A 25510-nucleotide genomic window follows, 5' to 3' on the forward strand; every position below is an offset into this window, starting at 1 on the left:
GAGAGTATTTAAAACATTTATTTGTATCATCACAGAGCACAAGTGAAAGACTGAAATCAGTGGGCAAAAATGGCTGTTACAGTAGCTCATCTAGAAATCCTCATTCATTCACGATAACGTGTTGCATCTGCGACACAAAACAGGATTGCCAATATCAAGTCTCCTTTCAAAAGGCTTACAGCGTTTACAGATAGACCTTCAAAGATAATAAAGTAATATAAAACATATATTTTTTAAAAATCTATTAAACACTATTATTTTCTGTGCAGTATAAATTTTGTGGGTTTTTTTTAGTCTTGTATATTCACAATCCAAATATCAATCCAGTCACTTACTGCAGAGCTGAGCGACAGGACAACTGTTAACACTTTTTCAAGTTAACGGGGTAGCCCAGCTAAACATTTCCATATATGAACATTTGCACCAATCAGAATTTCAATGCCTCACTGTTCTCCAGCAAGCTGGTTTTGTAAATTGAGATGGTCAGAGCTACTTAAATCTTTATCGGTCTCTTTGTAGCAGGTAACATAAAGACAGTTTCAGACAAGTTTCAAACTTTTAGGTGTTACCTGAAAAGATAATCCCCGCTTTAGAGTTGCTGGTTCTCCATCTTGTACCAGGCAAAACATAGCAATACTGCAACCTTTTGGGCTTCTTTTTGCATATCCTTGTGATGTAGTCCTTAAAATTTTAAGTACAGTTTGTACCTCTTTTACACATTATAGCTGTTTGCGTATGGTGAGCAGTCAAAGTGCATACCTTAATATTCTTGAGAAGAACATTGACTTCTTTTTGAGGCTTTTGGGGTAAAATGCCACGATATGTGTTCTTGTAATAATTATGTATTCGTGTGGTGACAGCCCTGCATGGTCCATCATTTACCCACAGGGTTTGCTATGTGAACAAGGCAAGTGTGCAATGCAAAACAGCAGATATACTAAAATAAACAATCTGTGCTAAAACTACATGATGTCTCCGCCCTACAGTCTGTCAGTGGAGAAGAAACCATCAGCCGGGACACTTTCAGTTAAGATACACAGTTTAAAAAGAGTTGTTGGGATTTCACTTCACAATGACCACTGATGTGTTGTGGATGGATTCCATAACAGCAGCCAGGCGACTGCACAGGTCGTAGACCTGGGTGACGTGGACTTTGGGTGGGTCTTTAAGCACTACTGTGTCAGCTGAACCGTCCAGAACTCTGGGAAGCAACTCGCCGAGCTTCACCTGCAATGACTCTGAACACAAAGGAAGAGCAGCAGAAGTGAGCGACTTAGTTTATTGTTGATTTTCTTTATTGCAGTTTTGTTTCAATTTAAGGTTTAAATTTTAATTAGCTAGCAGCATTACTGGTATAGAATTAAATGTATGTGTGTAATTACAGCAAAATGTTGTCTAAGGGTGCACCTACACTATTGAGTATGCAAACTTTATACTGTATTGACTCAATATAAGCCTTTATGCCTCTGTCCCACATTCCTTTTAATTTAAATGTATTTCAAACTCTCAGAATAAGGGATCCTCATCTACTGTATACACATAAAATATTTATTCAAGATGCACCAACATGCTGACTTAAAGTAATTTGATTACATGTGAATTTTCCATATAATTTTGTTACATAAGTCATAATGTAAAATTTAATGGAATCTGGTCAAATGAAATTTACTTTACTGGTATACATCCAGTTTATATCAAGCACATTTTCCTCAGTGATGAATTATTTGAAAAAATAAACCCTTTCTTTCATATATGTCAGTTGCATTTAACTGAAAATTAATGATTTGTGTTTATTGAAAGTTAAAAAATAATTGAGTGTATTTTGACATTTTTGATGCAAACCCTACAGCAACCTAAAAGCATCCTAAAAGTCGGTATTGCAGAAAATGCACAAAACCATGGCAGCAAGCCACCTTATATATTTATTTCTTTTTGAGCTGCTGTAATTAAAACTTCTAGCTCATCATATGAGACATCATGTATACAGCTATAAGAATAATAGAGCTGGACGGTACAGACTGATGTACAATCTAAACTTACGATCCATGTCTCGGCCCAGGCAGCAGCACCAGTGGCTGCGGATGGCCTCCATTGCATCTCGGTCTTCCTGGGGTAAAGTCGAGTCCCGGTTCATCAGGTGAAGGCAGGGGATGACGGCTTCATCCATGATGACAATACCCTCTTCTACTTTGGCCTCCTCACCGCTGCAAAATAGCTGCGATGCGCTCTCATTTAGTGCCTGTGTGGTGGATGACAGGACATATGTACAAACCCTGTTCTGAAAATGCTAGGATGCTGTGTAAAGTGTAAAAAAAAACCAGAATACAATGATTTGCACATGTTATCACCCTATATTTTAATCACAAGCACCGGAACCACTGTGTAGCCCTCTCAACTCCTTTTAACAGCAGTCTGTAAACATCTGGGATCTCAGGAAAACAGCTGCTGAACTTTTGGGAATGTTGTCTCATTTTTGTCTAATAGAGGATTCTAGCTGCTCAACAGTCCTGAGCTTCCTTGTTTTATCTTATTCATTTGATTATGCTTATGAAATGTTTTCAGCTGTTTTAAGGTCTGGACTGCAGGGCATGAAGCCATGCTGTTGTAATAGATTCAGCATGCGGTTTAGCATTGTCTTGCCGAAATATTCAAGGTCTTTCCTGAAAAAACTGTCATCTAGATGGGAGCACAAGTTGTTCTAGAACCTGTATATATCTTTAAGCACTAATGGAGCCTTTCCATATGTGTAAGCTGCCAATTCCATAGGCACTAATGCAGGCTTTTTAAACTGAGTGCTGATGATAAGTCGGATAAACCCTTTCCTCTTTTGTCCAGAGGATGCAGCGTCCATGACCACGGAGCAGTTTTCCACTTTTGCTCAGTCCGTTTTAAATGAGCTGTGACCCAGAGAAAACATCAGCCTTTCTGGATCATGTTCATATATGGCTTCCTCTTTGCGTGACAGAACTTTAACCTGCATTTGCAGATAATATGGGGAACTGTATTCACAGACACCAGTTTCAGGAAGTCTTCCTGAGCTCATGCAGTGATTTCCATAACAGAATCAGGCCTGATTTTATTATAGTGCTGCCTGAGGGCCTGAAAATCACAGGCATTCAGATTTTTCCAAATTTTAGAACCTTTTCATGATATTTCACGAGTCATATTTCACGAGTCATATTTCACGAGTCTTTGCAATTTTACATGGAGGAACATTATTCTGAAATTTTTCCACAATTGGCAGACACATTTTCTTTTTGAAGATTGGTGAACCTCTGTCTGCTTTACTTATGAGAAACGCTGCCTGACTAGTTACCCAATCATGTAACTGACCTGTTGCCAGTTAACCTAAGTAGTGAAAATTGTTCCTCCAGCGGTTTCTTTTTAGCACCACTCACACCAGTTGCCTTGGTCCCAACTTTTTTGAGACGTGTTGCTGCCATCAAATTCAAAATGAGGTTGATACTAAACTATTTTAAATGTAGGGCATTTTAAAAGTAAAGGTTCGAGAGACACAATCAAAAGCTGCAAAACAGCAATTAAAGAACTGTCGTTTCCAAGTCAATATACTTTATAAAATTCAATACATTGGAGAACAAATCTACTCCTGCTCTAATACTGTCCGACTAGATTTTATACAGGCTGTAATGGGAAACTAAACCAAGCGCAGCTTATCAAAACATTTCCTCTCCTAAATGTGGCCCTCTTGGCCAGTCAGTCCTTCTATCCACATTTTTGGTACAGAGAAATATATTTTAGAAAATGTCAGGGGGACATGGATCACTCCCAGAGGATGGATTCTAATGATCTGCAAACATCTTATTTTAAGCAAACCAAAACCTCTTATTTTTAGATACTTTTTCTTTATTGATATTTCAGACTTTATAGAGAAGAATCGAGCTCAGCGATCTATCTGCAATTCGACGGAGTGGAAAATAGTCCTACTCACAGTGAGACACTTCCTCCTGTAAACAGCAATGAGAGACTTGTCCACACCACGTTTCTCTCCGTTTCGCAGCAGGGTGCTGTTGGTCTCGTAGGCGTGGGCCAAGTAATTCAGTGCATCACGCATCCTGCAGTACGCAAAGGCAACAACTGCTGTCATATTACACAAAAAATACACTTTTTGTAAAAAAAGAAATGGTTATTTCCCACACAATGTAATCAAAATGTAAGCAAAATATTTAGTTTTATGATCTGAAAACATATGAAAAGTATTTAAAATGAGGGTCCCCATGCTTTTAGAAATTGTTTCGTGTTATGTTACTCTAAAGTTATAGTATTCAAGGATATAGATATCTGAACTGTACTATCATTAACTATTCTTTGGTATGTACATCCTGGCTTTAAATGAGTGCATCTTTACTCTGTGTAAAGAATTCATAACTTAATAGGCAGTGTCAAAAGGATCAGTGATGTGTGAGATTTTTTATGTGTAACGCACGAATGAGCACAAACAACCATATATTAATCTGGAAAAATGTGGTCAGACACATGCTGATCGGGTAGGGTTGTGCTGAATATTCGACACCTACTTCCCGTGCTGGTAATGCTCCAGCCCAGTCAACAGATAGACAAAGACCGTCCTGAACAGCCTGTAATCGTCATGCCACTGCTGTGAGAGAGCAAACAGAAATATCACCATCACGTAATTCCCTCTTTTACACTCCTCCTATTTTTTCCACTTGACAGTATTTGAATAAAAACTTCTATTTTGTAGAAAAAAAAAAAAGAAAAAAAAAGAAGTAAAATCAGACTGTTAGAGGCTGCACAGATATAAAGACATAGAGAATATGTCATTTAATCAAAGACAAGTTTGGTGTTAGGTTTATGCTATATTCTTGACATAAGAAACAGTTTATTACTGCAGTCTGTGATTGGTGTCTTCACCATCCCAGCTGTCTTTCCATGCTGGACATAGTTCTCATTCCAGTGTGAACAAATGTCATGGGTTTACATGCTCCCTACTGGAATGTCAACCACGCAGACCCAAATAAACACAGATTAGGGATTTAATATACTGAACACAAACAAACTTCCTTCATAAAGCTGAGATAGCCATGTAATAATATTTTTATAAACGCAAAATACTTAATAAAACTGACATTTGAGAGCAGTGCAGGGTGTCTATTTTTACTTTTGGATTTTTAGCCTTTTATTGCTATTAAAGGCAAGAATGAGGTGATTTGGCCACAAATCTGTTAACAGAGCCACTAATTTTCCACAGATGCTCAGCAGTGGAACAAAAATTCAACCCAGTGAAGCTACTTAACAGATGTCTGCCCCTGTTCTGTTTTGGGGGCAAGTCTCAGCTGCTGTTACAGATCACTGCCATATTGCATCATGGACCTAATGACATTTTTTCATCAAATATCTGTTTGAAAATTATACTAATTTCTTTATTTGCATATTTATGATGTTTTCCCTGCATAAAAAAATCAAACATTTTATCCGTTCAGCCTAGAGACGGTACCATGTATTCTTCCATGTCCATGTCTTCTGGCTTAATGAGACGAAGTTTGGCCCGGGCTTCCCTCATGATACTGATGGCTCTGTAAGTACCAAAAATGATAAATGAAGTTTAACAGCAAATGCATGGAAAGGAGAAGATACTGTAAAGTTACAGCTCTGAACTCTGGACACTAGATGGCACAATATGCATGCTATATATTCTACTGTATTTTTAGTTACCATTCTGCTTTCCAGCCACAGTATTATACTCCTATTCCTGTATATACACACACGCTACAACCTTGAAATGCCTCTGTTCTATGTTAGTTCATTTATAAACTTTTTTATTTGGGGTAATCTAGGACAAAATTCATCTGTGTTACAATTATTTTGGCCACTCAAGGACTGTGTGCACCTCTCATCAAAACTGAGGTTGCGGTCAGTAAACTGCTCAAGCAGCGTCCTCTCAATGACACGCTTGGGTGCCTTGTTCTGGAAGAAGTAGACCAGAGCGTGCTGCAGACGTGCATCCTCCTGTGGTGTGGTCTCCTCTTCAGAGAGCTCATACAAGCGCGAATACTCTTCATGGAAAGCCTGAAAGAACCACGGGAAATTTTAATGTTTTTAATGCTTTATTTAATTAATTGTACACTTTAAGGCCTCAGTGTGACTTATACAAGGACCGCACATTTCACAAGTTAAAGTATTTTCTTTGTTGTTTAAAATCTAGGAAATATGGGGATTTCATCATGACTTTAGTGACAAAGTTAAAATACAGATCTTGCTATTGATGTTAATCTTTTTAAATATGAAACACTGTGCTTCATAGAAGTTCTTTATCAAATACAGAAAGAATACTTCAAGAGGCTTCTCACCCTGCAAAGTGAATCTTGCTTCCCGAGCTTATTGCAAGAGAACCTCCAGTTTAGGATAAAAGGAATTCCTTCAGGGATTAACTTCTAGCGAAAAAGTCCCATAAAATGCGCATTTTTGTTTTTGAGTGGATTTTTAATAAAACTGTCTCGCAGAGAGATAAAAACTGCAATTAGAGCACGGGTTGATCCAAGGACAGTTTATGAGTATCTGGGTCTAAATCAGGTCAAATCAGTCATACAGCTTTTACAGATTTTTTGCAATTTAGAGTTGATGTGTGATTAAAAGAACATCAATATCCCAAACAAAAAATACCTTGATGAGGCCAGCCTCAGGACCCTCCTTATCAAAAATTTGTCTGGCCTTGGCTATGGCTAGAATGACACCCTGCATAGCTGGAGTTAGCATCATCTGGGAAATGACATGACAATGTAGAGAAAAAAGAGAATGATTATACCATGAAATGACAGATAATTAGTCCAAAGGGTAAACAAAGAAAAAACATATGACACATATGATATATGACTCAAAACCTATTGTATCTCTTTAAATCTCATCAACGTTTACATTAACCCTGCATTTGATCATTTAGCTTATATTTGTGTCCACTGACTAGGAAAGCTATCAGCTGCAGGTATGTATTTATAACTGCTTAAATCACACTCCATTAAGACATTAGGCCTTACCTCTTCATTGTATCCGTCAGCATCCGCCCTCACCATGATCCGGCCCACATTGGGGATCTCCACTTCTGAGACCTCATTCTCAGTCTGTCGTGGTCTGGCTGGAACCTCCTCCTGCTGCTGCTGCTCCTGATTGCTTTGCTCTGCGATAGGTTCAGGAGCCTCTCCAGAAGCCTGGGGCTCTTCTTCAGTTTCAGAGACGAGGCCGGCCACCTCTGGGTCATCCTTCTCTACGTGGATGTCAGATGGTGTCTGATCGCAAAGCTCTACATCAGGGCCAGGGATCTGACAGAGAAAGTTTTCAGATAGAACACGTTAGTATATACTCTCTTATATCAGCGTATGCTTTCACAGCTTTTGGGGGTCTTGTCAGCATACCAGTAAGCTCTGGAAGTCTAGTACCTGGCTTGAACAGTGTGTCTCAAAGTGCTAATTTACAGTACTTTGCAATTCTAACAACAAATGTATTCAATGAGAAACATGGTGAGAAATATTGTGATTCAGAATAGTTATCTGCATTCAACAGAAGCGGGTTATCTGGGTCAGCAAAAACAGTTATGTTTATATTATGATCACAACAAAAAGTGCAAAAATTACTTCAAATAACTACTTGTTATCTGTACACTAATCTAAATAGGTCTCTAAATAAGCTCTACATAAGTCCTGAAGGGTCATCACCATGCTAACTGGGGAAATCTGATCGCTGACCCAGATGGACGCACTTTATTTTTGTGGCCTAGAATTTCTGACCCATATTCAACATGGTAGGGTAGGGAATGATAGGGTGAGGTGTCGTGTACTTGTTCACCTGATTCTGCGGCTCCTTCTCCTCTGAATCAGAGCTCTGGCTGACCCCCGTGGTGTCAGTGACTGTTGGAGTGCTGGTATCACCTGGCTGGCAGCCAGGGCCCTCTGGTGGTGGGGGAGATAAATCTGTTTGCGCTAAGGTCAAAAAAGAAAGACAGGCTTTGACTCTTCATGTGTCTTTTGAAAAGAAGAAGTGCTAAATATATAATTACATTACTGGATATATTCTAATCTCATCTGGTATTAGAGACCCCACCTAGAAGGTCTGAGCAATGATACAGTCTATTCGTCCAGCCTGAGGGCAGACTTCTGTCTAGAGTTAAGAAAGCTCTGCAGTAACAAGTGTTCATTACATTTTTGATGGGCTCTTGTTACACAGCCAATAAAACTACATTGGAGGGAGGTGATTTTGTTGGAGAGAAAGTGATAACTGACACCTGCTTAATTGGACAAAGAAGTGCAATCAACTAGTTCAATATTTCATGTAGAATTAGATTTTCTTCTATTGAGAATTGCTTATCCTTGCTAATTATATTTTGGGTCCATACAGTTTTTAAATACAATGTCTACTGCTGTTTTGGGCTCCTTAGGCTAAAGCTTGAACAGATATATAATACTTTGTGTTTTAATCTGCTTCTTAAGTCTCATCCTGTATATATTGTGCTCCTGAAAGAGGTTCAAGATTTGATTGAACTGGCTTAGTTGCCCTGGTGTGAACATAATTACAATGACTACATGTTTCATATACATCTCCACATTATCTAGAGTGGTGATGAAATATTTTATGTCATTCTCACTTTTTCAGGCATCACTACAGACCTTCTGGCTCTTTTCTGAGATCAGGTTCTGGCTCTTTCTCTGCTTCTTGGTCTGGCTGTGGCTCTGGAGCAACTCCTTCATCCACCTCTTCAGTAGTGGATCCTGACTGGGGTGCTGGCTCAACAGGTGACTGCTGTATGTTATCCAGACTGGGACTTGTGGGCTCTGCAGAGGCGGTGGACTCTTCCTGCGGGGTTGCTGTCTGGCAGAACTGCTCCTCCCATTCGCTGAGCTCCTGCTGGAACCAGCGGTTATCTTCGTGGACAAAGCGCCTGAGGATGGGTGGCAGAGAGTCCATGCCATGGAGCACCTGGCCCGTCTCATCATCTGTGTCTTCTGGGTGGGATGTAAGACATTTTAGTTAGGAAATTAACTGTCATTTATTATCATTTTAATGCCTTTCAAGTAATACCATTTGAATTCATGCATATTAATATCCATTGTACAAATAGGTATTTCAATATGCTACTATACTTAAAATGTTTGCATAGAAAAATGTTTATGCGTTTCTAGTTTCTAGTATCTAGCCACTACTTCACTACTGGGTGAACTCCATATAATTTATACATAAATTGTTTTCATTTCAGTTTCCTTTATCTTTACTGAATCTCACTACATGAGTCCAAGTTACAGGAAAAAACATATTTTTTGCTCCTTAACGTTGCTTAGCACTTACATAAGTACATACATAAGTGATGCTGTCTATCTAGTGATGTGTCCCCTCATATAAAAGGTCTTGAATATTTTAAAGACCTCAGAGTACCGTATCACCCCAACAGACTCACTCAGCAGTTCACAGACTGCTGGCTTGTGGTTACTACAGTATTTATAGGTAGAATAGTCACTCTTCTGCGGAACCAGCTTCCAGTTTAGTTTCAGGAGACAGACACCCTCTCTACTTTTGAGATTAGGCTCAAAACTTTCCTAAGGTTATAGTTAGGGCTGGATCAGGTGACTTTAAAAAAACATCTTTTAGTTACACTACAACAGACCTTTGCTGCTGGGGGACTTGCAATGAAGCACAGAGTGTTCTTTCTTCTTTAATAACCATTCTTTCACTCTCCTTTCACTCTACATGTATTTATGCACACTCACAGCATCTCTTGTCCTGTCTCCCCCTCCTCTCACCTCTAGCCCCTCTCTAAGCCTGGTTGTGCCCAAGGTTTCTTACTGTTAAAAGGGAGTTTTTCCTTCCCACTGTCGCCAAGTGCTTGTATCCATCATCTTACAATATAAAGCGCCTTGGGGCGACTATTGTCGTGATTCGAGCTATTTAAAACTGAACTGAATTGAATACTGGAATGAGGAATTCTTGACAAACCATTTTTATAATGATATGCTGAGCATTTTGTTTCATAAATACAGTGTGAATTTTAAATTTACTTGAATTTGGCAAATGAAATGTACTAGTTTGGTATACATTTATAAATCTATAAAATCTCAAATAAATCCTGGCTAATAAACAAAGTGATAAACCTTTGTTTTAAAAATAAATATATTTCAGTTGAATTGACTTGAATGGTACACCTCCGCTTGTCAGCTATAGTATGTTGATGCTTTGGTTTCTGCTCAGGTGTTTGATAGCATTCCTCTCTTGAATATTAAGGTTGGACAAAGGAATCTTTGCACTGGAGAGAGCAGCTGAAACCTCTGAACTGCCTCTTTGCATCAAGTAAACGGAGAACGCTCTGCAAAAATTGCTTTCATTCCTCTCATTTCCTCTTAAAAATAAAATAACTGAAAGGTAGGTGTACCTGTGATGAGCTGAGGTAGCCTGTCGTCAATGTACATTAGGCAGTAGGCACTTGCGTTGGTCATGCCTCCAAAGGAGTCTCGCTCCAGCTCATCCCACGATGACTCAGTGACACTTATGTCATTGTACTTCAGCCAGCGCTGGTTAGCATGGTCATAGATGTAAGCCCAGTAATGACCAGCTGATGCCTGGCCTTCATGGACAAGCACTGCATGGAGTCTGTAGGGGGCCTAAGAGTCACACAAGAGACATAGAGAAAGAACACTGGAATCCAGCTTCCCAACTTAATATCAGCTGTTCGCCATGAACTGCAACATTACTTTCAGTTGACCTGTTCTTATTTGTGTCCTGTTGTCCTGTTTACATGACACTATTTTCTGTTTCTCTGTAGATATCAGTAAAGTTTAATCTAATCTCAGCTCATTCACTTTCTACAGCTGCAGATGTAAAATATGTAATTGAATTGCTAAATTAGGTGAGTGTGCAGGCCTTACCTGGCAGAGACTGTTGTCTGAGTACATGCCCTCGAGCGTCTGAGTGAGCCTGTCAATGCTGGCCTTTAGTTCTGGCAAACAAGCAAAAAATAAACACAGACCCTGAAAGGAAATGATTTTCACGACTGTTGGAACAAAAATAAGTCAATCTGAATAATACTAATTTGCATGCTTGCATAGCTGTCCTACATTTTATATGATATGTGCCATAATGGGGAAGTTGAGAGAGCCGGCCAAATGTCTATCACCCGTATTCAAAGAAATATGACTCATCTTGACATTTAACATATTCTGATGTATTGTCTGCGCCTGAATGAGTCACAGTCAGCAGAAGAACATTGGCTCTATTTTTGTGCAGGTGCACAGCTCTGTGCCAGTACACTTTTTGTTCTTTACTCACCTGCAGCACTTATATTTAATGAAATGTATTTTATTCCACTGAAGATGGCGAATAAGTGTAGCAGACCAAGTGTCATTGGAAACCGTGGGGCTCATTGCAATTTCACTGTCAAGGCTACCCACATTAATGCATCATCATCATCTGCTGTATCCAGTTTGGCAGCAGTTTTATTGAAGCATATCTTTAAGCACAGTGTTTTTATTACTGGGTGTTCAAGTGAGTTTATATAATGTGGAATATGCCAGACAAGGTAAAAAAACCCAAGGAGATTTATGACCCCACTCTACTCTATGCATGTTTGGGTTTTATACTATGCAGCTTGATTGTTTTGGTTTACTCACTCTGAACTTATCAACCCTCAAGCAAGGCACCAAAAGACAAATCGTTTGCAGCTTAACAACTGAAAACACAACACAAAGAAAGCTGAAGGATGTTATGATTTCATATGATGCTTACAAAGCAATATAAGTAAATCTTTAAGGTAATATCAATGTGGGTATAAAAAGAGAATTATCATTAGCATACCATTTATGTCATTCTCAACTTCAGTCCTCCAACGCTGAAGACAGGTTTTAGCAAAGTGCAGCTCTTCTTCTGTGATGCTGTGGGGGGCAGGGTGTGGTGGGCAGTCAATAGGTTGTCTGCACTGAGTGAAGGGCTTGTATATGGGGGTCCTCTGGCAACTGGAAACACTGGAACCCAGGCTCTCTGATGAAACTGATTCTCCGGGATCACTAAAGAAGGCAAGAACAACGACACAGCAGTTACAAGCATGTCAGGATTTCCCATTTAAAGAGACGACTGTGTGGAACCACACTAACTGAGAATAAATTAAATCTATTAAAAGATGATTTCATTTTCGAGATCCCACTTGTGGCCTCGGTGAGTATAATGCTGTTGCTCTACACAAGAAGAGTAGAGTTGAAAAAGGTAAACACCTGCTTTCTTTGGCAATGGCTTCACTGAGGGGGGCACTTGGAGGAGTCGGTGACGATGCGGCCTGTCTCGAGTCTTCAGCTGGGGAAACGCTAGTCGGCTTGGTGGTAGCAAACTCCAGCACAAACTGGAGCATGTCAGCTAGAGGGTACTTTGTAGGTCCAGAGCCATAGTTTTTATAACTGTGAGTAAAGAAAGCAGATAATTAGATGGAGATTTGACCTTAAAAAAAAGAAAGGATAAAACTTACCACTCAAGTTTCTGTTGAAGGACTGCCAGTTGCTCCTTTAGTTTCTTTACTTCTCCTCTCCTCTCATGGGTCTGCTCAATGTTTTTGTGAAGATATCTGTAACCACAAAAACAAGAAGATTCCTACAATTAAAAATGTGGCAAAGTTATATTTAAATATTTACACCATACACACATCATAAAATACCAATGGAATAAAGTTGGATGACCATTTTGGTGGAAATGACCGCGGCCTAAGTTATCAACAAGCCTAGTCTGGAACCATCCCCCTCTGTTTTAAACTCACCTGTCCATATAAATGATTTGAGGAAACTCCAGTTTCTTATGTATCTTCTCAGGGCGCCCAAGCTGGGTGTTGAATTCAAATCTCGAAAGTTCAAATGTCAAGACTGGTGGTAGCTTTTTGAACCATCTCTGAAAACATGAATAAATAAAGAGTTTCTTAGCAGATCATTAAATTTCACAAACTCTAGCCGAGCGTGCTGCACAAAGAGAGATTCAATTTTAAGTTTATCAAATTCTTCACCTCACGTCCAGATGTGACATGATGCTCTGAATGAACCGACTCAATCTCCTTCTCTACCATAGCACCTTCTAAGCATTCATCAAGATTGTTGAAGCCATTGACTTGCAGGGGGTACTGGCCAAACTGCTCAATATTATATACCATCTTACCTGAGAAAAAAATCACATAGATACCAGGGGATGACTGAAAATCATAGACAACACCAATAAAAAGACCAAACTCATACCCTCGTATCTTCTTTCTGTCACAAAGGTACCATAGAAGAGCTGGACCATGGGGTTATGTTGTTTATCTTCTGCATTTCTAAAAGTAAAACATGGCATTATTTTAAATTAATTTAGCAAGCAGTAGTGCACTAAAGATGACAATGACAAAACACGCTGGGTGCCATCAGCTTAAAACGTACTTTCCACTGGCAGCCAGCTGAAATGCATCCTCGAGCCAGTCAAGCAGTTTGTGGGAAAACTCACTGACATCCTAAAAGGGACACATTTCAAAAAGGGCAATTTACTTGTCTGAGTCATTTATTTAATTGTCTTTCTGTTATGTGCTTTTTCTGTACTCTGTCTCTGATGTATAAAGACCTAATGAAGGGCTGTCTAAGAACTAAAGGGACTGCTGAGCATTAGTATGTGCTGAATCTACATAAACATATAAACAACAAATGGGAAGGTTAAATATTATTACATTTACATGACAATCTTCACTGAAAGTTAGATAAAGAAAAAGTCTTTTAGCTCTTAATTAAAATCTTAATAAAAGATCAACTTGTTTCAGTATCATCTCATGGTCTTCCCCAGTGAATGGAGCTTGTCTAAGTGTATGACCACCTGTTGCATGACCACTGGGAAGTCTTAAACCAAGACTAAATGATGACCAGGTGTGCATAGCACTACCTCTGGCATGCTGAACACTTGAACTCAGTCAGCCACATTAGCTAAATCTTCAGCTGATTCCCTTCTGTGAATTTTACCGGGGAATAAAAGAGTCTCAAATTGGCATCCTATTTAAACAGTTTCAGCCTGCTTATAATCTCACTGTCCGCTTCATTAGGTACACCTTGCCAGTGCTGGAATGAACCTTATAGTGCCCTCATAACTGCCTTAATTATTATGGCATAGATTCAACAAGGTGCTGGAAATGACATGAAGTTGCTGCACATTTGTAGACTGCACAACCGTGACGAGCCATCTCCTGTTTAGTCACATCACAAAGGTGCTCTATTGGATTGATATCTGGTGAATGTGGAGCCCAAATGAGTACAGTGAACTCATTGTCATGTCACAAAACGAGTCTGAGATGATCTGAGCTTTGTGGCATGGTGCGTTATTCTGCTGGAAATAGCTATCAGATGATGGGTACACTGTGGTCTAAAGGGATCGGCATGGTTGGCAACATGTGATAGGCTGAGGCATTTAAACAATGCTCAGTTGGTACTATGGGCCCAAATGCGCCAAGAAAATATCCACCACACCATTACAACACCACCACTGACCTGAACCATTGAGTCGAGGCAGGGTGGATCTGTGCTTTCATGTTGTTTACACCAAATTTTGACCCCATTATCCAAATGTTGCAGCAGAAATCAAGAGTCAGCTGACCAGGCAACATCTTCTATTGTCCAGTTTTGGTGAGTGCATAAAAACTGTGGCCTCAGTTTCCTGTTCTTAGCTGACAGAGGTCACACCTGGTGTTAGCATATTGTGCATTCAGAGATGCTCTTCTGCATATATTGGTTGTAACTCGGTATGACGTTATTTGAGTTTTGCCTTCCTATCAGCTTGAAACAGTCCTCCTGAATTCACCCAGAGATCAGCCCCTTTCTTTAATGCCTGCTCTTTTCACTTAAGCAGTCTTGTTGCTGCTCTCCCTATAGACTTTGCAAATCTGCAGGTAGAAGGATTGGAAGGTCCCAGCCTAAAATTCATAATTATTACAGATGAAGTAACAAACCTCTTTTAACTAAAGTGGCCCTGACAGAACTGGGCTAAGAGCAGGTCAGGGCAAACACGGACTGCATGTAAATTTAATGGATTCAGTGCAAAACCCAGATAATGATGCCTGCCGTCTGCTGATCCTATTACAATGGACACTAAAAAAAAAGTTTGTGGGCAGACTTGCTCTGGAAAATTATGGCTGGTTTCTGTCATGGTGGTTTAGAAGAGTTAAAACATCATAAATCCTTCAAAGACACAAATAAAATATTCAGCTGGAAAATAGAAAAAATAAAGAAAATGAGTCTGAGAAGGACAGCAGCTGAAAAATAGAGAGACTGCTGACCATTAAAGCCTACATGTCCCTGTAGTTAATGAGAAACAATGAGGCAGTGGCTACAAATTTCAGAGAAACCAGAAGTCTGAAGTGCCCTGCAGAAAAGGTGCTGACAGATGTGCTCTGGTTACTGTATCTGAGAGAGGAACACCTCAGCTTTATCAGCAAGTCAGAGAGTATTGAAAGCAGGTGCGGAGTTAGGTTGTTCCTTAAAAAGACAAATACTGTACATATCTTGTACCTGTTGGGCCTCATTGGTCCTGAAGGCGTCACGCAATAACTCCACAGCAGCAGAAGGATCCACAAACCTGCGGGTAGAGCCCACCATGAGGGCAAACAGGCAGCGCAGCTCCTGCATGAAGGCTATGTTCCTCTTGTCCTGTTAACGTAAACTCATCAACTTCATCACCCTTATATCACAGCGGCAAAGTAAGAAGAGTTATGTGTTATCCTGTTCTGTATATACTCGTGACAGTAGCTTACTTACTGAATGGCTTTTACACTTCTCCAGTATTTTCTCAGACAGATGGTAGTTGAGAACCAGTCTCCTGAACACAGGCAGGTGGAAGAGTGACTGTAACAAGACAGCATAACAAGGCACATAAATCCAGCCATCCACTGAAGGTTGGATATGGGAGATTACCAGATGGCAGATCATCGCTACAGCAGAACATTTATTGTAACTTGGTTGAGGAGAAAATGTGGACATATGTTTACAAATATGTTGCTTGATTAACAAAGAACACTGCTAATGTTCTGCCACTGACATTTAGCTTGCTGTTTGGAAATTTGCATGCGAGTGTTAAGTAGATTAAGTATTCACACATCAAACAACCATCACAATAACTGAAAGGTGAGGCTAATGACATCAGTTCTATTTTTTTAATGCAATGTTCTGCAGGGAAAAATAGTTGCTTGGGAATGGCTTGAGGAATACATGAGGCACAGGCAACGACCAAGCATCCAAACTTCCAAAGCATCAACTGCGAAAACCACAAAGAGCAACCAAAGTCCTGTATCCATGCCACAACGGGTCAGAGATATTTTGGTGGTTAAATAATTGGTGGAAGGTTTTGATGTTGTGGCTGATCTGCATATGAATACTGTGGTGTAGTTTCACCTGGATTCAAAAATGTAGGCTAAAATAGGCCAACATCCTCTGTTTTTTTGTTATTCTTTTTTCTTCACATACAGTGTTGCGAAAGAGTACCTGCTCCCTTCCTAATCTCTTATTTGTGGACATTTTTCACACTTACATGTTTCAGATCATGAAAAAAACTAGATAAAGATAACCTGGGCAAACACAAAATAAAGTTTAACATGATGAGTATATTTATTAAGGGGAAAAAAGCTATCCAACCCTATGTGAAAAAGTAACTGCCCCCTACAGCTAATAACTGCTTGTGCCACCCTTGGCAACAAGAACTGTAATCAAGTGTTTGTGATAACTGGCAATGAGTCTTTCATATCACTGTGGAGGAATTTTGGCCCACTCTTCTCTCCAGAATTGCTTTAATTCAGCTACATTGGAGGGTTTTTGAGGATGAACAGCCTGTTTAACCCTTTAAAGCCTGAACCCTGAAATTATTGCCAAAAAATAATAATAAAAGACACATAAATTGGCTACATTCCGTATTTTATGGGTGCAATTTATTACTTAAAAATGTATTGAGCTATTTATTTAGGTTTTTTCGGGGGGGAAAACGTTACATTGATGATGTAAAACAGGGGTGGGGGAAACTCCAGGCCACAAAGGCCACTGTCCTGCAGGTTTTAGATATTACCCTGGGTCAACACACCTGACTCAAATCACTAGTTCATTACCATCTGAAACATGTAAGTGTGACAAATATGCAAAAGACTAAGAAGTCAGCAAGTCGGAAAATAAGGTTTTATAACGGTATATGTCAATAGCTTAATATATTTACAGCCAGGAACAAACCCCATATCAATTTGTCATAAGATACCTATGTTTCTCAGGATAAACTAAATGCATTAATACTAATCTTATGTGTCATGTGCAGGGCTGATGGGAGCTTATAAGCACTTCTGAGTATCAAGATATGCATTTACATTTCAGAGGGAAATTCAATTACGGTTTATCTCAGTTTTACTGCAATTTAGTCCACAAAGGATAATTGAAGAAATATGAGCTGACAACTGAGTCACGTGGTCACTCAGCCTCAATCTGATAGCATAAAAATTTTCTAGGGGAGACGACGAGTCAAGCTCTGTTGAATCTACAACAGCTCAGTTGTAAAACAAGGAAGTGACTCTGGTACAATAAACAGAGAAAAAAAGGTATGATCTGAACGCCATTTGTATTCTAACAATACGGCCTTATTTCCCCCATTTCAATTTCCAGATAAAAGCCCGTCATATGCGGGTGGGACTTCTTAACAGATATGGAAGCATATCTGAGTTTAACAGAGAGAAACAATCACAGTCTCTTCTGTTTACTTTATACTCAGGCTGCCACCGCTCACTCCGTCCTCGCTCGCTATTTAATTATCAATATAGCCGGTGTATCTCAGTTAGGGTTCTGGTTTCTGCCGAGCTACCTGATAGGCCTGGAAAAGTTAAGTTAGCTGGAATGGACTTATAATAGAATTAAGAGCTCAGATTAATACTGTATGCTCAAGCTCACCGGGAAGATGTTTAACTTTATTAGCAAGATAGAGGGTTGATGAAAAGGTGAGATAGAAGGGAGATTCTTGTGTAGCTGAACAGGTTCTGCTTTCGCTTTAAAAAGATGTCTGTACTGTACATTTTAACCCAGTGTGGTCAAATTTTACCATGGAAAAACTAGGTGACAGATATTGCTGAAAGCAAAACAGACATGTGATGATTGACACTGGATCAAGGGAAGTTAGAAATCTTTGAAAGGAAACTCCAAGTCTATAAATGTTTGTTGAACTAAGTGCAAGAGCTATTTAGGTCTTGGGAGCAACAGAGGCGAGACTGTTAGAACAGGTGGAGATCGGTGATGAGTTTCATGCAACAGAATACATGCTAGGTGTCGCTATGTTTTCTGAATATGAATTTGAATACTTTTGTGGTCAAGTGTCATATGGGTCTAACATCGACATGTGTTATATATACACTACATTAAAAATACAACACTAATTTATGTTAGTGGGTATCAGGGTTATTACAGTCAACTAAAATTAAACTTAAAACTGTTTACTGCTTAAGCTATTACAGCTTGGCTGATGAGGCTTTGATGGCCTTGTTTTTGAGTCGATAGATGTCTACAAGATTGTGAGTCAGCTGCTTTCAAAAAAGTAGTGTTTTTATTGTAATACCTGAACTGATTTTGCTAAATCTTGCCTCTGACATATGCCCTTTATACAATGATAATTAAAAAGACTGAAACTCAAAATGCTTTCACCCAAAAATGAACCAAGAAAATCAATTTAGGAAACTAAATGAAACAACTTAAAACAAAAAGTAAAAAATAAAAAAAAAAATTAAAACACTTGTGACTGCTAATGCTAACCCTCAACCTCCTAATTCCTCCTCAAATTGGTGGTAAATATCTGTTATAAGTCAACAGATTCCCTATTATGTTTTGCATATTTGTTCTTCCATATGTTTTTTACTTGTCTTAAATACTTAAATTTTAAGATAGTTATTTTATAAGGAATTTTAAGTAAGTCTGTTACAGACAAGTCAATTAAAGTATTACATCCATTTGCTTAAATTCACATGGATCTCATTCTATATCAACATATTCAGGACGTTTATGGCATTACAATGTCATGTGTTCCTATTTGATCATATTTATGATTGAGGGTTTTTTTTTTTCATTCTAAATAAATTACACTATTTTACAAGCAATAATAGATTTTAGCAACATTTTGATTGTTTAGTATCTCTCTGTGAAGCATGATAGGGGTTATATTTATGGACATTTGTTGTTATTAATCTGACCTCTGTAACCAAAATGCTCCTTTTTCATCTTATTATTTGTTAGGTGAAAAAAGCTCCTTGTCCTCACCTGGATGACAGCACTGAACCAGCAGGTGTTTCCTACATTACGAATGCCCACAGGCCAATCTTCCTGACGGATCCACTCTGCAGGGCTACACATTTCACTCTGGGCTTCACATCTCTTCCTCTTTATTCTCGCAGCATTCTCCTCTGCACTGGCTTCCAGAGCCCTGCACAACATCAGTTTACCACTTTAAAATGGTTATCTGACAACGCTATTGAACACAGGTTAACTCATTCCCAGTGTTATGGGTTAGGGTTAGTATAATGTAATCTTTATAAGTAAAATCACCCCAAAAAGATTTGTAGAAAAACATTAAATGTACATCAAGAGGAGCAAATGAGTCTAACAGGTAATCAGTATTGTGGGAATTATGAGCATCAACATGCTTATACATTAAATCCAGCATTTGAAATGAAGAACAGCTCATGGTGAATGAACTATGCTGAAGTAACTGCCCTATTCATCTGCTCACATCTCAGTGGCAAAAGAGCTGCAATGCAAAACGCGGGCCTGTTACTGGAAGCAACTCCAGGTTCAGTGTTAAAACTGCAGCTCCCAAGCTGCACACAGTTTACCCAAGTGTCCTTGGGTAAACTGTGTGGGGTACTGCTGGACCAAAACCGCCATAACTACCCATTTTCAGTGTAAACTGAAACACTGCATGGGATGAAACGTTAAGAAATCTGAGGTTCCCCAAAGACATGGAGCTAAATCATCTTAGGGCCATCTATGATTGGATAAATGAAATCTCCTCTTCATCAAAAGTCAATGAATCACCATTACGATAATTAGTTAAGGTCTTTGATAGATGGTTATCATCTGAAAGAAATTTCATTTCAATCCATCCAGCATGGCTAGAGAGAAAGTGTAGTCAGACACTTAAAGTTCTTTGCTATTTTATCTACTTTTGATCTCAGATTAACTGCTAGACCACACTGTTTTGTGTGTTTTTGCTCCGTGTGAACTGTCAGCTGTCAGCAGTGACCTTTGCTGAGAGTGTAACACTCACACAGCCAAGATAATAGTTGTGGCATCCATGGCCATTTAGTAGCCTGAGAGGAAAAACACTCATGCCGCTAACATTTTAATTTTCATAGTTCTCTCTATTGAAATTAAAAAGTGAATTAAACCAAAAACAAGTGTTGTATCAAATGAAAAGTCGTCCTTTACCTATGAAATTCTCGCTCCTCTTCCTGGGCTTTGTGGGACTCCTGCAGGCTGAGTTCTATAGCGGTCTGCAGTTCATCTTTAGGAAGCCCTGAACAAAAAACCACAAGAGCGTTACAACAGAGATCCTATAATTCAACTTAAAATGGGTTAATGTAAAAATCACACTGAGCACTCATAATAAAATTCTGTTTCTTCTATGTGACTCTGCCTTCACTCAAACATTGTTTTCTAACTAAAGTAAATGGATGACCCATAACATTGCTCAGATATTCTCCTGTTAGCTTACTTACCATTAAAATCCCCAAACAGATGGCTATGAATGGCAATACTTTAAATGTATATTAAAATATGTGTAAGTTCACCTCGAAAAAAAAAAGCTTGACACATTCTTTGTACATTTTACTTGTGTTTGAAGAGCAGTGTGTTCCTTATCTGTTTCATACCTAATTTCCCTAACGCCACACATAAGTCAATCGATTTTGGCAAATCTGTAGTAGCCACTTTTGGCTGCCCCCTTGCCACAAGGGGTCACCACATGTTTGATTTGGCAGAGTTTTACTCTGGATGCCCTTCTTGATGCCACCCCAAAGGAGATTTGTGTCTCCGGCTGGACTCAAACCAACAGCCTTTTGCTGGCCAACTGAATGCATTTACTGCTGTCTTCTCTTCTCTTTTGATGTCTCATAGTAAAGCTTTCTTTATATTCATCCATTAAGCTCAGTTTGCATTTGTGCTGGAAGTGTCACTTCTGCTATCAGCTTTGTGTCAATTTGCATCCCCAGAGTACCTTTCTGGCCCTCCCAGGCCTCTCCAGATGTCCCTGACTCCTGTGGTTCTCCAGGGTCCTGAACCTCTGCAGTCTGGGTTGTCAGCAGTCCAACAGCATGTCCAATGTCCCCCTGACTGACCTTGAGGAGAGAGAAGAAGGAATATATAAATATTGAGGATTTTATCTGTGACTGCAACATCTAATAATACATCACAAGGATAAATCAACACATTTTAAAGACACACAAATCAAAATATAAACACATGGCCATATCCAGTCGATTGTGCTTTAAACAAGAATTTTAGACTTGTATGACTCAATGAATACATAACCCTATTGCCGTCTGCATCTGGTTACACGATGCCTGTGAAAGTTAACCAGTGTGTTTAATGTACTGTTTGTTTAACTGTTACTTTTATGATGTTCCAATTCATTCAATCTTTTAACGGGGTTTTCATATGCAGCTGTATTTAAACATGGTAAGCTTGAGGTAGAGTGCTGGAGTGAAAAAATGGGACCCTATGGGGTCTTTAACATAATTTACACTTCAAAGACTCTTTAGCTGCCTAATAGTGCGGGAATGGATTGCTACAGTTTAACAGTTTTAGATTCATGTTCTTCATGGTATTAAATCTTGCTATAAAACATCTCCTACCTTTTAAACTGTCTAATATATTTCTCCAGCTAAAAGCAGAATTCTCACTCATCAGATTAGGCGTCAATAAAGTTAAGGATGGAGATGCATTTACCAGACGTAGCATAACTTAGAAATGTTTCACATTTTTAGGGAATCTGGATATTAATCTAGGAATGTTTGTAAGGATACTTTACCATTATGAGATGTGGGCAAATAATCAATTAAAAAATACACACATTCAGATTAGTCTTTACTCTATGTATTTCATTTCTTTCTCAAAAATCATTTTAAATATAAACAATTTCCTGAATGTCTGGAATAAATCGTCCATTTTGTACCTTTAATAATGTCATCATTTTATAATAGCCCATAACACGTTTCAGATATTGTGGCAACAGGGAACGAGAAGCTTGATGAGTGGAAGAAAAAGTGTAAACCTTTTCTTCCATGAAATGTAAGTTCAGGTTAGCCTGACCTAAACCCCTTCATTAGTCGACTATATAGACAATCATATTAAAATGAAATATTATTAAAGTGAAACAGCAGATTCTTGTTGAGGCTGGTCTGCTGAGCAGGCTAAATAAGAAATGGTATTAGCTCTATCAGTTTGTGGTTCATGGTGTTTTAAATGGCCTACAAGCTTTTTAATCACATTAAAACTACAAATCTCTCAGCCACGGGAATCCCGTGAATGTTGTTCTACTGTCTGAAAGTCATAGTGTCAAACAACTGTAGTACCCTAAACATGAGATGCTGCAGATTCTAAAAGCTGATGCTAAGTTGTTGGGCCTTACATTCAGGGCTCTGTAGAGGATCTGTTGGTCCTGGATGCCAGTGATCTCCCTCAGCTGGCTGATCAGCATTTCACTCTGCTGAGAGAACGAAAACACCAGGCAGACTTTAGATCTTTCTATCACCATTACACACAACTTCCTGTATCGGATCCATGCATTAGAGGCAGTGATGGGCTGGCATTTCATTTCCATTTGGGTAGACAAAATGGACATAACTGTAGCACAAGTAGGCGATCCACTGGAAGTATTATTGGCTTTGAAGTTACAACTGTTACGAAATAAATATCACTACAGTAACAATGGCAACAATAAGTCCTCCATTTAGATTGGCTCAATAATCCTTGCTTTCACTATCCAAGTCTGTCCTCCATCAAGAATGAAATATGTTGTAAAGAATACGCCACCAACAAAATAAATGAATAGTGCTTTTGTTCTCACCAAAAGCTATTGGTAGTTTTTCTCTGATAGCTGAAATGGCACTCAAAGAAAGAAAAATGTGAAAAATTGACTTTCAAAAGAGAAAAAAAGAGCCCTGTTGTCAGAAGAGGCAAAAAAGATGATTTATCCAAAGGAATTCAAAAGTAAAACACCAGTCAACTTCCTTATGAGCATTCCCTCAGCAGAGAAAACACCAGGATTTCAGAGGGGATCTCACGATCATTCAGCTGGCATTACTCCTGCCAGAAAGTGACGTCTGGTCTATATATCACCAGTACTGAGGGTACACAAGACCAGTCTAAGAAAGTCACTTGTGGTAACCAAAAGATGTCAAGGTTAGTGTGTCATCCCACTTACAGTCCTCCTTACCTAATGTACATGGAGTGGAACAAACTGAGGACCACATAAGTGCATGGCTCATGCGTGGCTCATCTCTATTCTGTGACTTACACAGGCAGTTTGCTGAGTAGGAACAGTTAAACAAAAATGAAATTATATTTCCAATGAGTAGAACTGAAACATAGTTGGAAGAAGCTTTGGAATACCTAGAGATATTGAGAGGCAGTAATTTATGGGTGAGTTCCACAACAACAAAATGGATCAACTGATCAGAATGTCAGATCAGACACTGACAAAAAGCCAGGAGATGTAGATGAAGATGTTAAAGATGGACAGCTTTAGAAATAAGTACATTAGAGGGAGAGTTCAGGTTGAGCAGTTTGGAGACAAAGTGAGAAAGCCAAGGCTGGGATGGCTTGGACAAGTGCAGAGGAAGAATAGTGCACATACTGGGCAAAGGATGTTGAAGATGGAGCTGCCAGGCAGGTGGAAAAGAGGAAGACCACAGAGAAGATTAATGGATGTATTGAAAGAGGACATGCAGACTGGCTGGTGTGACAGAACAGGATGCAAGGGAGATAATGAAATGGAGGGAAATGATCCGCTGAGATTCCTAAAGGGAGCAACTGAATAAACCTTAGCGATTTGCTGGGATGTCAGTCTGTGTATCTGCCTTCTCTGTTTAGTTTCAAGTAGACCAGTGAATCAGGGACACTGGCCAATCGGGGGCACTTTCAGGTACCCTTCCTCCAATTAGATCCCCCTCTTTTAGCCAGCAGGCTTTGCATGGTCAGTCTCCCACCACCACATTATTTGTTCCACACACGGACAGGCAAACACAAGTGTTCCCAGGCAGTCATATACTTTGACCTCACAGACACATGAAGTTTTAAAAAAGAAATAACACACGTTTACTGAGTTAGAGGCTCTATATAAAGCCTGCAACCCTGACACCAGGTGCACATGTCATGGTATCTTTCTCTTACACACAAAGGAAGCCAGGAGCAGGCTGACCAGACTTATATGGAGTCCAGTGGCTATCTGAGACCCTCTTGGTTAGCCTCTATTTTCAGCTACTGACATGGATAGCACAAGCTTCTGTTTATCATTCCACTCACCATGCCACCAGGCATGGTGAGAGGGCAGTAGTGGGTCTGTCTCTTTCTGTCTTCAAACACACCTCCTGTGTCAATACCAAACCAAAAAAGTGTAATAAACGTTTAGATTGCATTGCATTTTCATTAACACCACATCATATATAATTAGAGGAAAGCCCTCCCTGAAGTATAAAATCACTAATCACTCCACACTGTCTTAGAATAATTACAAAAGCCTATTGAAAGAGCAATCGGTTGGATTAATACTTACTGAGCCAAATAACGGTTTAAATGTAAATGTTACGTAGTTTACGTTTAACTAGTGGGAATTATTAATAAAATATGTATTTATATACAAAAAACTCTGCATAATTAAAGTGTTATTATTTTATCTTTGCAAGCTCCTTTGACTACGATGACCTGGATGACTGAGAACCTTCACAGACATTATTTAATCTGTTGGTCACTAAACGAGCAAAAAAAAAAAAAAAAAAAAAAAATAGAAGTTCAATCAAACAAGGCTCAGTTAAGTAGTCACATCTGGTTAAAAAGCCATGTCGGAAGTTTGATTTAAAAATAAAAAGTGTATTTTATGCCTACCGATTTAAAAAACGTTATTTTTTAAAATTTGAAAACGTTTTAAAATGTATTTTTATTTTGAGTTACATTAAAGAATATCAGAGGAAACTTTAAAATCGCAGATTTTTGAACACACACTGGCCTCCGGGGGTTGTGCCCACACAACAGAGGGGTTAGTGTTAAGGTTAGCTCTGCAGGCGTCACAAACATGCCACTTATTGTGTTAATAGCAGCTCCATCATCCTGAGCTCTCACCGAGTTGGTTGAGTTTTCTCCATTTTCAGACTGATCGGCTCTCATTGCAGACGAAAACATGAATTCCTTCTGATTTTTTCCCCCCAAATGCTTCCAGCACTGCCTCCGACTCAAACCAGCTCCATCTGTCAGGCACGAGAGCGACAGGCCAGCTGTGCGCGCTCACCTATCCA

At 39.2% G+C, this 25510-nt stretch overlaps 1 protein-coding gene across 3 annotated transcripts; it reads right to left on the reverse strand.

Moving 5' to 3' along the window:
• Positions 1-25481, reverse strand: usp28 (ubiquitin specific peptidase 28). Of its 3 annotated transcripts, none has more exons than XM_026181865.1 (26): positions 25338-25481; positions 22630-22704; positions 21217-21337; positions 20430-20517; positions 19263-19425; positions 15750-15836; positions 15504-15641; positions 13398-13468; positions 13218-13294; positions 12992-13140; positions 12752-12879; positions 12467-12562; positions 12219-12398; positions 11806-12014; positions 10881-10951; positions 10388-10616; positions 8634-8969; positions 7816-7949; positions 7011-7292; positions 6640-6735; positions 5867-6045; positions 5474-5552; positions 4536-4615; positions 3950-4073; positions 2041-2239; positions 1-1238 (listed from the first exon to the last, which is right to left on the reverse strand). In XM_026181865.1, the coding sequence occupies exons 1-26, from the start codon at positions 25395-25397 to the stop codon at positions 1063-1065; spliced, it is 3627 nt and encodes a 1208-aa protein (XP_026037650.1). In that variant the 5' UTR covers positions 25398-25481; the 3' UTR covers positions 1-1062. The 3 variants fall into 3 exon arrangements, with proteins under 3 accessions (XP_026037650.1, XP_026037649.1, XP_026037651.1); XM_026181864.1 differs by having other exon boundaries at positions 22630-22707; XM_026181866.1 differs by having other exon boundaries at positions 8634-8966; positions 22630-22707; positions 25338-25480.
• Between the last annotated feature and the right edge of the window lie 29 nt (positions 25482-25510).

Source organism: Astatotilapia calliptera, chromosome 10 (genome assembly GCF_900246225.1).
Source record: "Astatotilapia calliptera chromosome 10, fAstCal1.2, whole genome shotgun sequence".
In the NCBI taxonomy this organism is placed as follows: domain Eukaryota; kingdom Metazoa; phylum Chordata; class Actinopteri; order Cichliformes; family Cichlidae; genus Astatotilapia; species Astatotilapia calliptera.